The following is a 14,010-nucleotide window of genomic DNA, read 5'->3' on the forward strand; positions in this document are numbered from 1 at the left end:
TCCACGACTGCGTTCAGAATCTGTTATCTTCATCAGAGAGTGAAATAGTATTTTTGTGTTTGGGAGATATCTACATATTAAGAGTATGAAACCCATGGCAATTGCCATGAGCTCCTTTTCCACATAGTTTAGAATCGTGCGATTCCTGGCCCACAAAGTTTTTTGTCCTTCTGTCTTTGCACTGCTAAATGAAAACTGTCTGCCTCCCCTCTACCCGATACACAAACAAGATTGGACTCCAGGGTCAAGATTGTTTATTGCTAATTTAGTAGATAGGTAAATAGGGTCATCATACTTCAGGTATTCAATTCAAAGATGACTTTTCTTGCATAATCTTCAGTGTTTATATTGTGTGCAGCATCCCAGAAACTCTACTCTTTCTGTCCAAGTGGTGCACACCTTTATGGTACCCAGATTCTTCACTCCTTGAATCCCTGAGAGTGGCAGCCAAAAATGCTCCCCTCACCCTCAAAATTGAGAACTCCTTAGGGATGGTCTACACTGAAAACTTACATAGCTGTGTCTCTCAGGGATGTGATAAATCCACACCCCTGAGTGAAGAAGCTACACTGACCTAATCCCGGCTGTAGACGCTGCTAGGTCGATAGAAGAACTCTTCCATGGACCTAGTTACCATCTCTTAGGGAGTGGATCAACTACAGTGATAGGACAGTCACTCCCATTGCTGTAGTGAGTGTCTACACTGAAGTGCTACAGCCGAGCAGCTGCAGCTGTGCCACTATAGCATTTTAAGCATAGATGTAGCCTTAGTCAAATGAGGTGGTAGCCATGATGATAAGCTTCTGTCACCTCCAGAATGTATTGTCTACCTGAGAGCTTTCCTAAAGGACTTTTCACCACCGTATCTAGTCTCTTACTGTTGTGACATATCATACCAGGGGCTGGTCTTAAAGGTCTCCCAAACGTTAAAGCTCATGCAGCATGCTTACTAACCGATACAATGAAAGGTGGGTCTGGTGATATATTTTATTGGACCAATAAACAATATTATCTAACCTACCTTTTCTCTCTCATTTCCTGGGACCAACACAGCTACAACAACACTGCATACTAATCAATACAATCAACTGAATGTATCACACTGATCTTTTGTGATCTAGATGGGCTGCATATCCACCTCTGAGCCAGTCTTACCATGTTAAGAGCAAATTGCAAGATGTCGCTTTAGTTCAGTTTTTTTTCAGTGGAAGAGCAGGCTCACTTGCTCTACAGAATCTGGTCCTTCTGACAGGAGCATGTTGAAGAGATCTGGTAGGAGAGCTATGCTTCTGTTGGTGAGCAACCCATATACAAACAAGACGTATGGGAGGGTGTGGGGGGAGAAGAGACCAGATACCATGATTAAACAATGTTTTAGAAATGCAAATAACTTAAAGCAAGCAGGAGAAACCTACAGGAGATTGTGTGCTGCTGTCACACATAGCATTTCCCCAATGTTGCTAGCAGCAACCCTATAAAACTGATGATTCTCCTCAGTTTCCCTCTGCCATTCCTGCTGGCACAGGTTGAATCTTCACTGTGGGGTGCTCATCAAACAGGATCACAAGGTGGAAGGGAGGACAAAAATGGAAGGAAATTGGTTTGGTACTTTAGAGGCAACATATCAAAGATTAGGCTTGAGTGCTTCATGTTGTCCTTTGGCTGTATGAAAGACCACCATTGATGAGCTGTTGTGGGAGCCATATCTAGAGGAGGAGGTAATCTTTCCAATACAAACAGAATGTAAACCAGTGCAATGCTATCTTCCTAAGTCTGTAGACAAATTTTCTCAGGGCTTGTCTACACTGGCAATTAAAAGCGCTGCAACTTCCTTGCTTAGAGGTGTGAAAAAAAAAAAAACCCTAAGTGCAGCAAGTTGCAGCGCTGTAAGGTGCCAGTGTAAACAGTGCCCCAGCGCTGGGAGCCATGCCCCTTGTTGAAGTGGGTTTTTTTAGAGCTCTGGGAGAGCTCTCTCCCAGCACTGCGCCACGACCACACAAGGCACATTAAAGCGCTGCTGTGGTAGCGCTTTAGCGTTGCCAGTGTAAACTAGCCCTCAGTTTCTGTGCTATTTTTGAGTTTTCCCAAGCTGCAGTAGAGGGTAAACTGACCTAATCTTGCCAGTATCACTGTCACCTACAGGTTTCTAAGTAGTTGGTATGGAAACTGACAAGAATGAAGTCAGTTTCAAAACTTGTGTAGCTTGAGAAAATTGAGCAGCAGCAGAGACTGACCCTGGAGCTGTTCACTTTGGAGAAGTATTGTAGCAATGAAATGTACACCAGATGTACACTGGCCTCCCACCAGGAGGCTCTAGAATGGGGTAAAGTGAGAAAGGCAGGGACTGTTCTTCCTTTCGTCTAACTTATTATGTGCTATAGGCAGAGAATAGGAGGGACTACAATGCAAAGTGCTCAAGGCCCTGCAATGGCAGGGAAATTAAGTGAGATATACCCACCCAGATAATCTTCGCAAGTGAGCCACACCCACATGCTGCAGAGGAAGGTGACCCAACTCAAAATTTTTTGTTTCAATTTTGGGCAATTTGACAAAAACAAAGGAGAACTAGATTCAAAAAATGGCAGGGGGAAGGAGAAAGAAGACTCCCTATAACCTTTAGCCCAGTAGTTAGGGAGCATATCCAGGATGTGGGTACCCTGATTCAATTCCTCTGCATGATGAAGAGAAGGGATTTGAACAGGGGTTTCCTACCTCTCAGGTGAGAGCCCTGGCTACTGAAATTATGGGTTACAGTGGAGTTGCATCATAGATGCATTTAACTTAAATTTAACTTCAGCAGGGCGAGCTGAAGCTGCGGGGGAGGGGGAACAGCTGGGGACTAGACTCCCCAGCCGGGAGCTCAGGGGCCGGGCAGGATGGTCTCGTGGGCCACCGGAGTGGGTGCCCACCCGCCCCACCCCTAAGAGCCAGAGGGACCTGCCGGGGGGCGAGGTGGGGAGTCCCGGCGGTGCTTACCTGGGGCGGCTCCTGGGAAGCATCCGGCAGGTCCCGCTGGCTCCTAGGGGCGGGTAAGTATAGCTGGGGGGGAGCAGGTGGAGCACAGGGCCGCCCGGGTGGGGGGCAAGTGGGGCAATTTGCCCTGGGCCCCACATGGGGCCCCCATGAGAATATAGTATTCTATAGTATTGCAACTTTTTTTTATGGAAGGGGGCCCCCAAAATTGCTTTGCCCCCTGAATCCTCTGGGCGGCCTGGGGGAGCAGCCGTTTCCCCTGCTCCCCTCCTAGCTACGCTCCTGTCACTTCAACTTACCGGTTGTTAAATTTAGAGACCCTTTTAGAACCAGTGTCCCATGCGGGACAACCGGTTCTAAAAGGGCTTCTAAATTTAACAACCGGTTCCCGCGAACTGGCTCCAGCTCACCACTGCTTACATTCTCTTTGAGCTTCACCAGAGGTGCTTGAAAATTCTTGAAACTAATGTATGTGCACTTAACTAGTTGTGCATATGCAGTGGATCTGTTTAAATGTGCCACATGTAGGTTTAAGGTGGTTTTCTGCTGTATAGGCTGAGTTTGTAGTTTTCAAATAGCCATACCTTGATTAAAACAAAATCAATCCAGATTGCTGGTTTTCATTGCGGATTATCTCCTTAGTTTCATGTTTCAAATTTAGCTATTTGGCTGAAGACCTATCTTAAGTGTGATGAGAATTTTTTTGAAATGGGATTTTTTTTTTCATGGTGAAAGTTTGAAGGGATATTGCTCAAACCTGCAGCAGCAAAAAAGTGCAGTTTTAGGCAGAGATCAAGTACAGAAAATTTGATTCAAGGTTACAGTGTTAAGAAGTTTTTTGTGTATGAAAGCAGCAGAGGTCTTTATTTGAAACGGTTTTGCAACCAGTCATCAGTACAATGAAGCAATAGCAGTAAATTTTTAGTCCACTTCTGTGCATAGTGTTATAATACATGGGAAAGAGTGAACTAACATAGATTTCAGTTCTGCAGTTAGCTTTGTGTACCAGGACCTTTGTGCATATGCTAAGCCTGATTTGACTTGAGTGAGGCATTGCACATATGCAGGAGTTCATGCTGGTGTATCTGATATCAGAGCTATGGCATGATGTGTCACTCCATCACCTGTTTGTTGCTTCTGTTCCCTTGTCTATGTTGTCTCTTTAGAGAGTAATTTCTTCAGGCTGGAATTCTCTTTTTTTGTCTGTAAATCACTTAGCACTCTTGGTGCTGTATTATTTGTAAAAATGCATCCGAAGAAGTGGGCTGTAGTCCACGAAAGCTTATGCTCTAATAAATTTGTTAGTCTCTAAAGTGCCACAAGTACTCCTGTTCTTTTTATAGATCTCAGAGTTCTTTCTAAAAGTGAGTGGTGGCATCCCAATTTTACAGATGGGCTAACTAATATTACCAGCGGGTTAAATGACTTGTTTGAGGTCGTACTATGGGTTGGTAGCAAAGATGGGAATACAACACAGGTCTTCTGACTCTCAGCCAGGTGTTTAGTCCATTAGATCACCACTTTAGAGTCTGGGCCAAATACATCCCTGATGTAACTCTTGAATGTCAGGGAAAGTACATAGATTTTTACTGTAATCACCAGAACTGTGCACAGTGTTCCAGTTGTGATTTCCTGTTTCTTTATCTTGTGTGTGCTGGGTACTGGTGTGATGTATGTACCTGCAGTCTTCTGGTGCCTCTGTGACGCACATATACGCACATATACATACGAGTGGGAGAGCAGGCTGCTAGTACTTTAATCACAGCTCTGCATTCTTTTGACATTGTATATGTAGTGGTGACTTCTTTCTATGTAATTTGCATTAGCAATTCATATTTCCAGATGACAGCTTAGTGTGAGACTTGAACACTCATGTGGCTTTGAAGAGTAGATCAGAAATCCTTCAGGCTTATTTGAATGTATGGAGTAATTTTATCATCCTACAGTCCTTTAAAGATGATGAGGCTTCACTAAACAGTAGCCTGTAAAATTTTTCTTGAGATATGTGAGTGACTGAGATTAGGATCTGACACAGAATTCAGTCCTAAAACAATGAAGTTTATTGTTTATATTGAGTTATTCTGTTCTAACAGAACAGAGCTTTTATGTCCAAAGCAAATATGTAAGTACCTTTAATTGCTTAAATTCTACTTTCTGAGTTGGTGGTGTTTTGCCACCTTTGAAACAAGGTAGCATAATATAAAATCACAACTTGGATGTCATTGTAGAGCTCTCTTCTGATTACATTGCTTCTGTCAAATAGAACTTAACCAAAGGAACATTAGCATCTTGTTAGCCCTTAATTCTGACTGAATTGGAGATCTATACAATTTCAGATGTTAGCATAAAGATATCATTATTTATTGTCTAATGGTCAGTTATGTTAAATAATTTTCTGTTAGCAACAGCATTTATTGTTTCATATACTAACTTGTGTCTGAAAGATTATTCTGATATAGTTCAGATTCATTATGCAAATGGACTATAGGACTTCAGTCTGAAACAAAATCTGGCTTTGGAGGGGAGATGAGAGAAGGGGCACAATGAAATCCAAGATGTGAGATGGTCTTATTTAGTGAGCAGGTTGCTGGCAGAATTAGACAGGCAGAATTCAAAACAAATTAACATACTAGGTTTAAAAGAAGTTCATGAATGAGAAATATTTTCTGATTAAAAAAATGTTAATGATTGATCTAATCTATCACTGATTATAAATAATGAATTAAAAATGTAAGTAATGGTTGTTCTGAGTTTGAGTTTAAACCCTAAAATGATTGTACTGCATGTACCATTGCTTGAAAGAGGAGGACAGCTGTTCTTGTTGGGATTCTTATTGAGTAGGAGCTGCAGTGGCCCAGAGGATAGAGTACAAGACTAGGACTGGAGGGATGGGGGTTCTGTTTCCAGCTCTGCCACTGGCCTGCTAGGTGACCTTGAGCAAGTCACTTCACCTCTCTGTGCCTATGTATCCCCATTTGTAAAATGCAGATAATGATACTTTGCCTCCTCTGTGCTATGAGATCTGATGAAAATAAGTATGTAAGAGAGAGGTGGTAATGTTATGGCAGAGATCATGTTTGTTTAATAATAAGGTAATTTGCACTTAGCGGAATAAGTGCTGCATAGAAAGAGGACACTGCAGCTAAGGAGAGGCAGTGGGATAAAAACACCTGACAAGAGAATACTAAAACGAAGAGAGTAAAGGCAATTTCCTAAAATATCTCAATTCACATAACATAACATCAATGCACCAGCAGATCACATAGTTCCCAGAACTAACCTTGAACAACTAACTGTCTGGTTCCTAAGCCTAACCAGGAATGAAAAGATAAGGTTTGTGGGAGCTTAGTATTGTCTTCGTTTAAAATTGGGAGAGGAGAAGATAAGGGATCCATGCACATCACCATCCTAACTGTGGAGGGAGATATTTACACCTGGCTCATACTACCTGGTTTTCCCTTCCAACAAGAAACATGTCAGATCCTGCCTAGTTTCTTCCTTCAAACAAGAGAAGAAAGTGTCTGTGTGTTGTGTCCATCTATTCTTGTGTAGTTTGATCTCTTATCCAGAATTCTAACTGGAAATGGAAAGGAATCCCTTAGCTAATTCATCCCAGGGATATAATTAGATACAGAACCAGTGGGATAAGCACTTGGAGATTTATCAGTAGGTTATTCTTAAAATCTCCTTAATCTGAGGGTGCGGGTTAAAACATCTGATCTTATCCATACTTTTGTTGTTGTTTTTTCCCAAGTAATCCTGCCTTTCCAGGTCCTGCTGTGCAGTTAGCATCTAGCCCCAAGATACACACTGTAGTAATTTTCTACAACATTTGTCTTGAGTGTTTCCATCTTGTGGACACTGTAGAAAACACAGCTCAGTCTCTATCTGGTGTGTGGTGTGCACTGAAGTCTGCACTGGTAGAGAGAAGTGACATAGCAACTGAATCCTCCAGGTTGTATTACTGCTACATAAAATCAGTCTTTTGCTTGCAATAAGACCACTGTTGGATTGGTCCAGCCACATTGAAGCATCTGGTATATAAATGAGATCTGTGCATCTCTTTCTGGCATAGAGTTGCATCCAGTAGTTAGATGTGATGAACATCTAAGATTGTATAATATATTGGAGCACTTAGTGTGTCATTGTGTAATTAAAAACTGTATCATAATGCAGATGTACAAAGGGGGGCATACTGAAAGTACAGAATTAAAGTTGGGAAATGCCAAAATTAAGGTTGAGTGCTTAACCTGCAACCTTAGTGTTCTCTTGATACAGTTTTTTAATGGTTTGTGTGTGTGTGTTAATTTGCTCTTAAAGCTACAATTCCCAGACACATCCATATAATGTATGTTGTATCATGGGGTTAGCACTAAGTTGAATATAATTCTATGTAATTTTTCCTCTGCATGCTATGTAAGTTGTATAATTAGTTGAAAATTTGTTCAACGGGTTATAGATTGATTAATGGTTGAGCACTTTGATCTCTGCTTTTCCCTCACAGCCAGTTGCTGAACCAATCCCAATCTGCAGTTTCTGCCTTGGTACAAAAGAACAGAATCGTGAGAAAAAACCTGAGGAGCTCATCTCGTGTGCTGATTGTGGCAACAGTGGTAGGTGACCACTTATAGTGCTCCTGGAAACAACTGTATCTCTCAAATGCGGCCACCAGGGGCCTTTCTTGCGGCCACAGCCTCCTGGGCTGTGATGGGGAGGTGGGGGTGGGAGGGAGGGAGGGCGGGCAAAGTCGCACCCGTTTCCCCTCCCTGTTGATCCTGGATGCACCACCTTGGTGTTGATTGCTGGGGCTACCAGTAGGGATTGGGCCCTGCCCCCCTCTGGAGTCACCTGGGGCACAATGCTGTAGAAGCAGGCAGCCAATGAGTTCCCCACCTTCTCAGGAGTGTTGGGGCTCAGACTTTGGGCTTCAGCCTTGGGGTGGCGCGGTGGCAGTCTCTGGACATGAGGCTTCAGGCTCCAGCCCCCTGCTACCTCCCTCAACCCCCATCTCCCCCGACCCTCCCATCCAGGGATTAATTTGTCTCCAGGCTTGCCAGGGCTGAGTAAGTCTGCTGTGAAAAGTGATACCTGTATGTTTAAGATCACTTTTCACAACAGACTTACTAGCTATCAGTAAATATATACACATCCAGATCATTATAATTTGTGCATATTTATTTGGTTTTCCTAAAGCTAATTAAGTATTTTAGGAAAAAGCGTGAGAGCAGCCACCAGCAAGAGTTGGTGGCCGTATTCTGAGGCCACCAAAAATTTTGTCCTGAGAACCTCTCTAATCTAGTATGATGTCCCCACATAACTGTCTGGATGGGGAACAATAGGGTTTGGCTAGCTGATCTTTATGCTCCTTCAGTTTGGGGGACAGTTGCATTTAACTGCCACATAACTAGTTCAGTAAGCCCTTAGTAAAATTTTTAGAAAGCTGTCTTCTGTATGGCCAATTTTGTCATCTCTTTGACCCCAGTTCAACAAAGCACTTAGGCATTTAAGTAGGTACTTAAGTGCTTTGCTAACTGAGGCATTTATACCACACTTATCCAAGACCTCCTGAAGGTGTAAATTTTTAACGATGAGAGTAATTAACTAGTGGAACAATTTACCAAGACTCATGGTGGATTCTCCATCACTGGCAATTTTTAAATCAAGACCTGGATATTTTTTAAAAGATCTGCTCTGGGAATTATTTTGGGGAAGTTCTATGGCCAGTGTTACACAGGAAGTCTGCCTAGATGATCACAGTGGTCTCTTTATCAATTCCAGGACCAGAAGGGACCATTGTGATCATCTGGTCCAACCTCCTGTATAACAACATGCTGTAGGACTTCTCCAAAATCTGTCTCTGTCTCTCATCTTAGTATCCCACAGTCATCCTCTGTGTCTTTGTTCTATGCTGATGACTCACTTGATCCTTTAGCTGCTCATCTCCTTGCCCTCACCTCATTTTACCTGCAGCACTGGATCAGCTCTCTCATTGACCATAATGGCCACTCTAAATCTTGCCACTTTTTCTTGCATAACTTCTCTAAGATCCAACCTTTCCTCTCCATCCACACAGTAAAAATTCTTATCCAAGTTCTCCTCATCTCGTATCTTGTCTATAGCAACCTCCTCCTCTCTGAGTTTGACTAATCCTATCTTGCCTCATATATATCCATTCAGAACGCTTGCTGCAAACATCAATTTTCAGACTCACTGCTATTTCTTCTCTACACGACATCAAATGCAAACTACTTATCTTCACTTCACCGCCTATAATCTATTTCCTCTACCACCAGTGATGCCAGCATTCATTGTCCATTTGTTAACCCAGCTTATTTGACATTTTTTCTTTCATGCTGCACCATATGCCTGGGAGAACTTCCCAATAAACATCTACAAAGCCACCTCATTGTCCCCTTGCCAATCCCTCCTTAAAACTGTTCTGCCATGATGCCTGCAAAAAACTTGACAGTGGCTAGGTAGCTGATGTACTGTGACCACTGCTTAACTTAGCAACCATTACTATCTCATTGTTTCCTTGTGCTCCCTCTCTCTTTGTATCCGTCTGTTGTACCTTGTCCTATAATTAGATTGTAAATTGTTGGCGGTAGGGACAGCCTTTTTGTTATGTAGTTATAACGTGCCTGCAGTCTGGCTCTGATCTAAAATTAGTTACAAACGACTACAAAAAATATCAAGTTAGAAGTTCACTTTAGACAGAAACCTCACAAGAGAGTCATCTGCTCATGTGTTCAAAATGATATATAAAGGACAATTTAGCTTTAAAAAAGATAGAGTAAATCAATGCACAAAAATTTCTTCAGTTAAGTCCAAATGTATTCAACTAGGAATGGGGCTGCTAAATTTCATGCAATGTATCTGATTTTGAGCTGTAAGTAAGTATGAGCTGGAGTACCAAGTCCTGGTGAGATCTGTGTTGAAATAGAAGGAGCTTCTGGGTATCTGAAACTGTATGTGAAAGATATGACTAATTAGACCTCCTTATGTATGTCCCGGAGCAGTGACAGCAGCAGAATTGCTTCCTTGGGGTTATCTATCCTTTTTTCATAGGTCATCCGTCCTGTTTGAAGTTCTCTCCAGAGCTAACAGTTCGAGTGAAGGCCTTACGATGGCAGTGCATTGAGTGCAAAACTTGCAGTTCCTGTCGAGATCAGGGCAAAAATGCAGTGAGTACTTCTGGAACCAAACATTTACAGCTTCTGCTTGGCTTATCTTTGGTTACCTAGTGAGACTCCGAACTAACCAGTACTGTATACATTTATGGTTGGGAACTTGACATAGCCTGTCTGGGATCAGTGGTAACTGAGAGCTGGACCTGATGCAGTCCTCTGGTGTGAAGCTAACCAGATCTGTCTCTTCCACAGGATAATATGCTATTTTGTGACTCATGTGACCGAGGTTTTCACATGGAGTGCTGTGACCCACCTCTCACCAGGATGCCGAAAGGTGAGGACTCTGTGTAACAAATAGGGGAATTAAAAGAGATGTTGGGGGAGAGGTGAATTGAATGTATTGGCATATCAGAAAATAAGAGAATTCCCCTCTCCTCCTTACCCATCTTTATCTCACTCATTGCACCACTTTTCAGGTATTAAAAGCCATAGCACAAGGAGAATCTGTACTTCATGTAACCTGCAGATGAGAATCCTTTATTCTCTTCCTCTCCTGCTTTCAATAGAAAGAATCAAAATGTTAAATTCCTGGTTTAAAAGTTTTCAGAGGTCTGAGGGGATGGAGGTTATGGTAGCAGATTATCATTATCAACTTCTTTGGGTGAGTGAGTAGCTTTGTGTAGAAGAAAGAAACTGATATGCGGTCCTTGAAGTGGCAGCAGATATTTCTGTTTGTGTAGTTAGTAGCTCCTGGAGCATAAGCTCAATTTATTCTGTTCTTCTCATAACTCAAAAGCCATGTATAAGGGAAGTCTGTCGAAGTCTTCCCACGTGGTGTGGTGATGTCTCCACCTAGTTTGGAGGCACTATCCTTAAGTACAGTAGGAACTCATTAAATGGATGTCCTTCTGTACTATTTTTCTAATAATCTGATGCCTGGGCTCCTCTGTACTTGCAGGAAGCATGCTTAAAAACTTACCTATAGAGCCTTTCTGGAGTGAGTGCTTCCACCAAGACAGGATTTGAGTTTAGGTTGCTAGGACAGAAAGTTTTCTTACAATCTTATAGTAATGGGGATCTGTCAGATTGTTCTTCCCTCCAGCTGGAAGGGACCTGTACTCTTTCTTGCCTCAATTTTTTCCTTCCATCCGTGATGAAGCTTTGTGTCTTACAGGTATGTGGATATGTCAGATATGCCGGCCACGGAAGAAAGGAAGAAAACTTCTACACAAGAAGGCAGCACAGATAAAACGACGCTATGCCAACCCAATAGGACGTCCCAAAAACAGGTTAAAGAACCAAAACACAACGTAAGTTGCTTTAAGGAGAAAAGGAAAGGGAGTGCAGGGGAGGGGGAATAAATGGGCCTTCTGTGGGGGGCTTAGTGTCCTACCTAGGGTGAATATCTCTTAGCCCTGGTCTACACTAGGAACTTATATTGGTATAGCTATGTCTCAGGGGTGTGAAAAATCCATACTCCTGAGAGATGTAGTTATTCCAACCTAACCCCTGCGCTAAATTGATGGAAGAATTCTTCTGTCAAACTAGCTACAACCTCTCAGGGAGGTGAATTACCTACATTGACAGGAGAATCCCTCCCATCCGTGTAGGTAGTGTCTACACTGAAGCAGTTGTGCCACGGTAACATTTTAAGTGTAGACATACCCTTAGTACATAATTTTTCCACAGTACTAATATTAACTGTTTTACACAGAATTTAATTTCTCAGACTACTGTGTACAGTCAAGGAGTGTTGGGGCATTTGTTCAGTTCTTCTTTCTCCCTTTGCCGTAACTAGATGTTTAGATTTAAAGTATTTAGATTGTTACTTCAGACTAGCTTTGCTGGTTTACTGCAGGATTCTATTGCAGCATGGCACTGCTCCTGTCAACGTAGGCTAGCTGCACTCTATAGTCCTCTGGAAATATTGCTGGGAGTTAGAAAAGTTGTAGGTTACATACATTGCCACAATTAATGAGAAATCTGAAACAGAAGCGGATGAATATGAGCATCCCATCGAGGTGATATTTTGTGAGGGTCTTAAAGGGGCACTGATGCTTAGGTCAGTGGAGGGAGCATTCTCTTTTGTTCCTTCATTGTAGTGGGAAGTCCTACAACATAATGGGCTTAGATGAGACCACTCTAAAACCTAATAGAGTACCAGAAAGGCAGGTCATGTGTATTTCACAATTTCATGACTGCAAACTTAGCTGCAAAATTCAGATATCAAGCTTGCATTTAAAAAACCATGTCTTTAGCCTCTATGGGTATGTCCACACAGCAAAGAAAAACCTGCGGTTGACCCATGCCAGCCACCTCTGGCTTGGGCTGCGGGGATGTTTCATAGCTGTGTAGGCTTCCAGGCTTGGGCTGGAACCCAGGTTCTGAGACCTTGGAGGAGGGGACAGTATGGGGGTGTGTGTGTGTAAATGAAATAGCCCTGCAGCCAGAGTCCCGTGAGCCTGAGTTTTTCTTTGCTGTGTAGACATAACATTAGGTTGCAAAGTAAACCTGTGAAGAAAATAGCAGTTGTTTCATTGATGTCTGCCTGAGTCAACAGACATTCTGAAGCAATAGCTCTGAGAAGCATGAACTGCCTTATCCATTTCAATGGGTTTTTAAGTCTAAAACCTAAAAGATGACAGTTTAAATCTCAACACTCTTAATTTTTTCACTGGTGATTGTTTTAGCAGAAACAGCCAGCTAATGTGCATATCCCACAGTTCTTAATTGTTTGCTCAGCTGTCAAAGCCTTCAGCTTCTTCCTGATGCTTTCTACAATGCAGTTGTGCTGGCAATATAAAATCTTTGGCATATCAAAATATGAAGATGTGGGGACAGCATAAATAAACTGACTTTAACATGAACAATACTTGCATCTGAAGAAGTGAGGTTCTTACCCACGAAAACTTATGCTCCCAATACTTCTGTTTGTCCTAAAGGTGCCACAGGACCCTCTGTTGCTTTTTACAGATTCAGACTAACACGGCTACCCCTCTGATACATGAACAATACTAATACTGTGGCTGCTGTACAGATTGTATAATTCAATTTCATTTTTCATTCAGTAAAAACCTACATTTTTATATTTAAATGAATCAGCTAGAGAATTTCCAGTAAGCAGGAATAGTCTAGGAATTTTGCTGTGCAACTTAGGCCTAGACTGTCATGCAGTAAACAGGGCTGTGATTACCACTTATTGAATTGTGCAGTTGATGTCTATATACCATGGTGATTGGTATGGTACATAGATGTTAAGCCAGTTTATTACCTTACCTAAATCTCTCTCTCTCTCTGCCACATCTACTGACTGGCCCTTTTTTCGCCTACTGGTTCTTTAGATCGAAAGGCACCTTCAGTAAAGTTCGAACTGGCCCTGGTCGGGGCCGGAAGCGCAAGATCACTCTATCCAGCCAGTCAGCGTCATCAGCAGAAGGAGGATACCTGGAACGGATAGAGGCCCTGGACTTCTGCAGAGACGGCAGCACCACCTTGAAATTTAACAAGAAAACCAAAGGGCTCATTGATGGCCTTACCAAATTCTTCACCCCCTCCCCTGATGGGCGGAAAGCTCGCGGGGAAATGGTGGACTATTCTCAGCAATATAGGATCAGGAAAAAGGGCACCAGAAGATCTAGCACTTCAGACTGGCCCACAGGTAAAGGATCTGTCCCCTTGCCAGTGAAGGCAGCCTCTTTTAAGCCAGGAAAGGGTTCACGGAGGTAGAAGATATTGAACAGATAAGAGCTGGTAGATGGTGGAAATTTGATCTAGAGAGTAACAGATTCAAGTGCAAAAATCAATTAGACATCATAATAGAGTGACAAGGTAGGTGAGGTAATATCTTTTATTGGACCAGTTTCTGTTGGTGAGAGAGACAAGCTTTTGAGCTTACACAGAGCTCTTC

The 14,010-nt window shown here is 42.5% G+C and overlaps 1 protein-coding gene across 1 annotated transcript in view; it reads left to right on the forward strand.

The window, feature by feature from the left end:
- The window catches only part of KAT6A (lysine acetyltransferase 6A), a 78,037-nt gene that overhangs the window by 27,530 nt on the left and 36,497 nt on the right, over nucleotides 1-14,010 (forward strand). Inside the window, exons 4-8 of the mRNA XM_054017502.1 lie at nucleotides 7,478-7,586; nucleotides 10,042-10,157; nucleotides 10,356-10,437; nucleotides 11,278-11,413; nucleotides 13,445-13,761. Of these exons, the coding sequence (XP_053873477.1) occupies nucleotides 7,478-7,586; nucleotides 10,042-10,157; nucleotides 10,356-10,437; nucleotides 11,278-11,413; nucleotides 13,445-13,761 (760 nt within the window). The remainder of the gene's footprint in view (nucleotides 1-7,477; nucleotides 7,587-10,041; nucleotides 10,158-10,355; nucleotides 10,438-11,277; nucleotides 11,414-13,444; nucleotides 13,762-14,010) is intronic.

The sequence above is a fragment of the Malaclemys terrapin genome, chromosome 2, assembly GCF_027887155.1.
Source record: "Malaclemys terrapin pileata isolate rMalTer1 chromosome 2, rMalTer1.hap1, whole genome shotgun sequence".
Taxonomy (NCBI): Eukaryota; Metazoa; Chordata; order Testudines; family Emydidae; genus Malaclemys; species Malaclemys terrapin.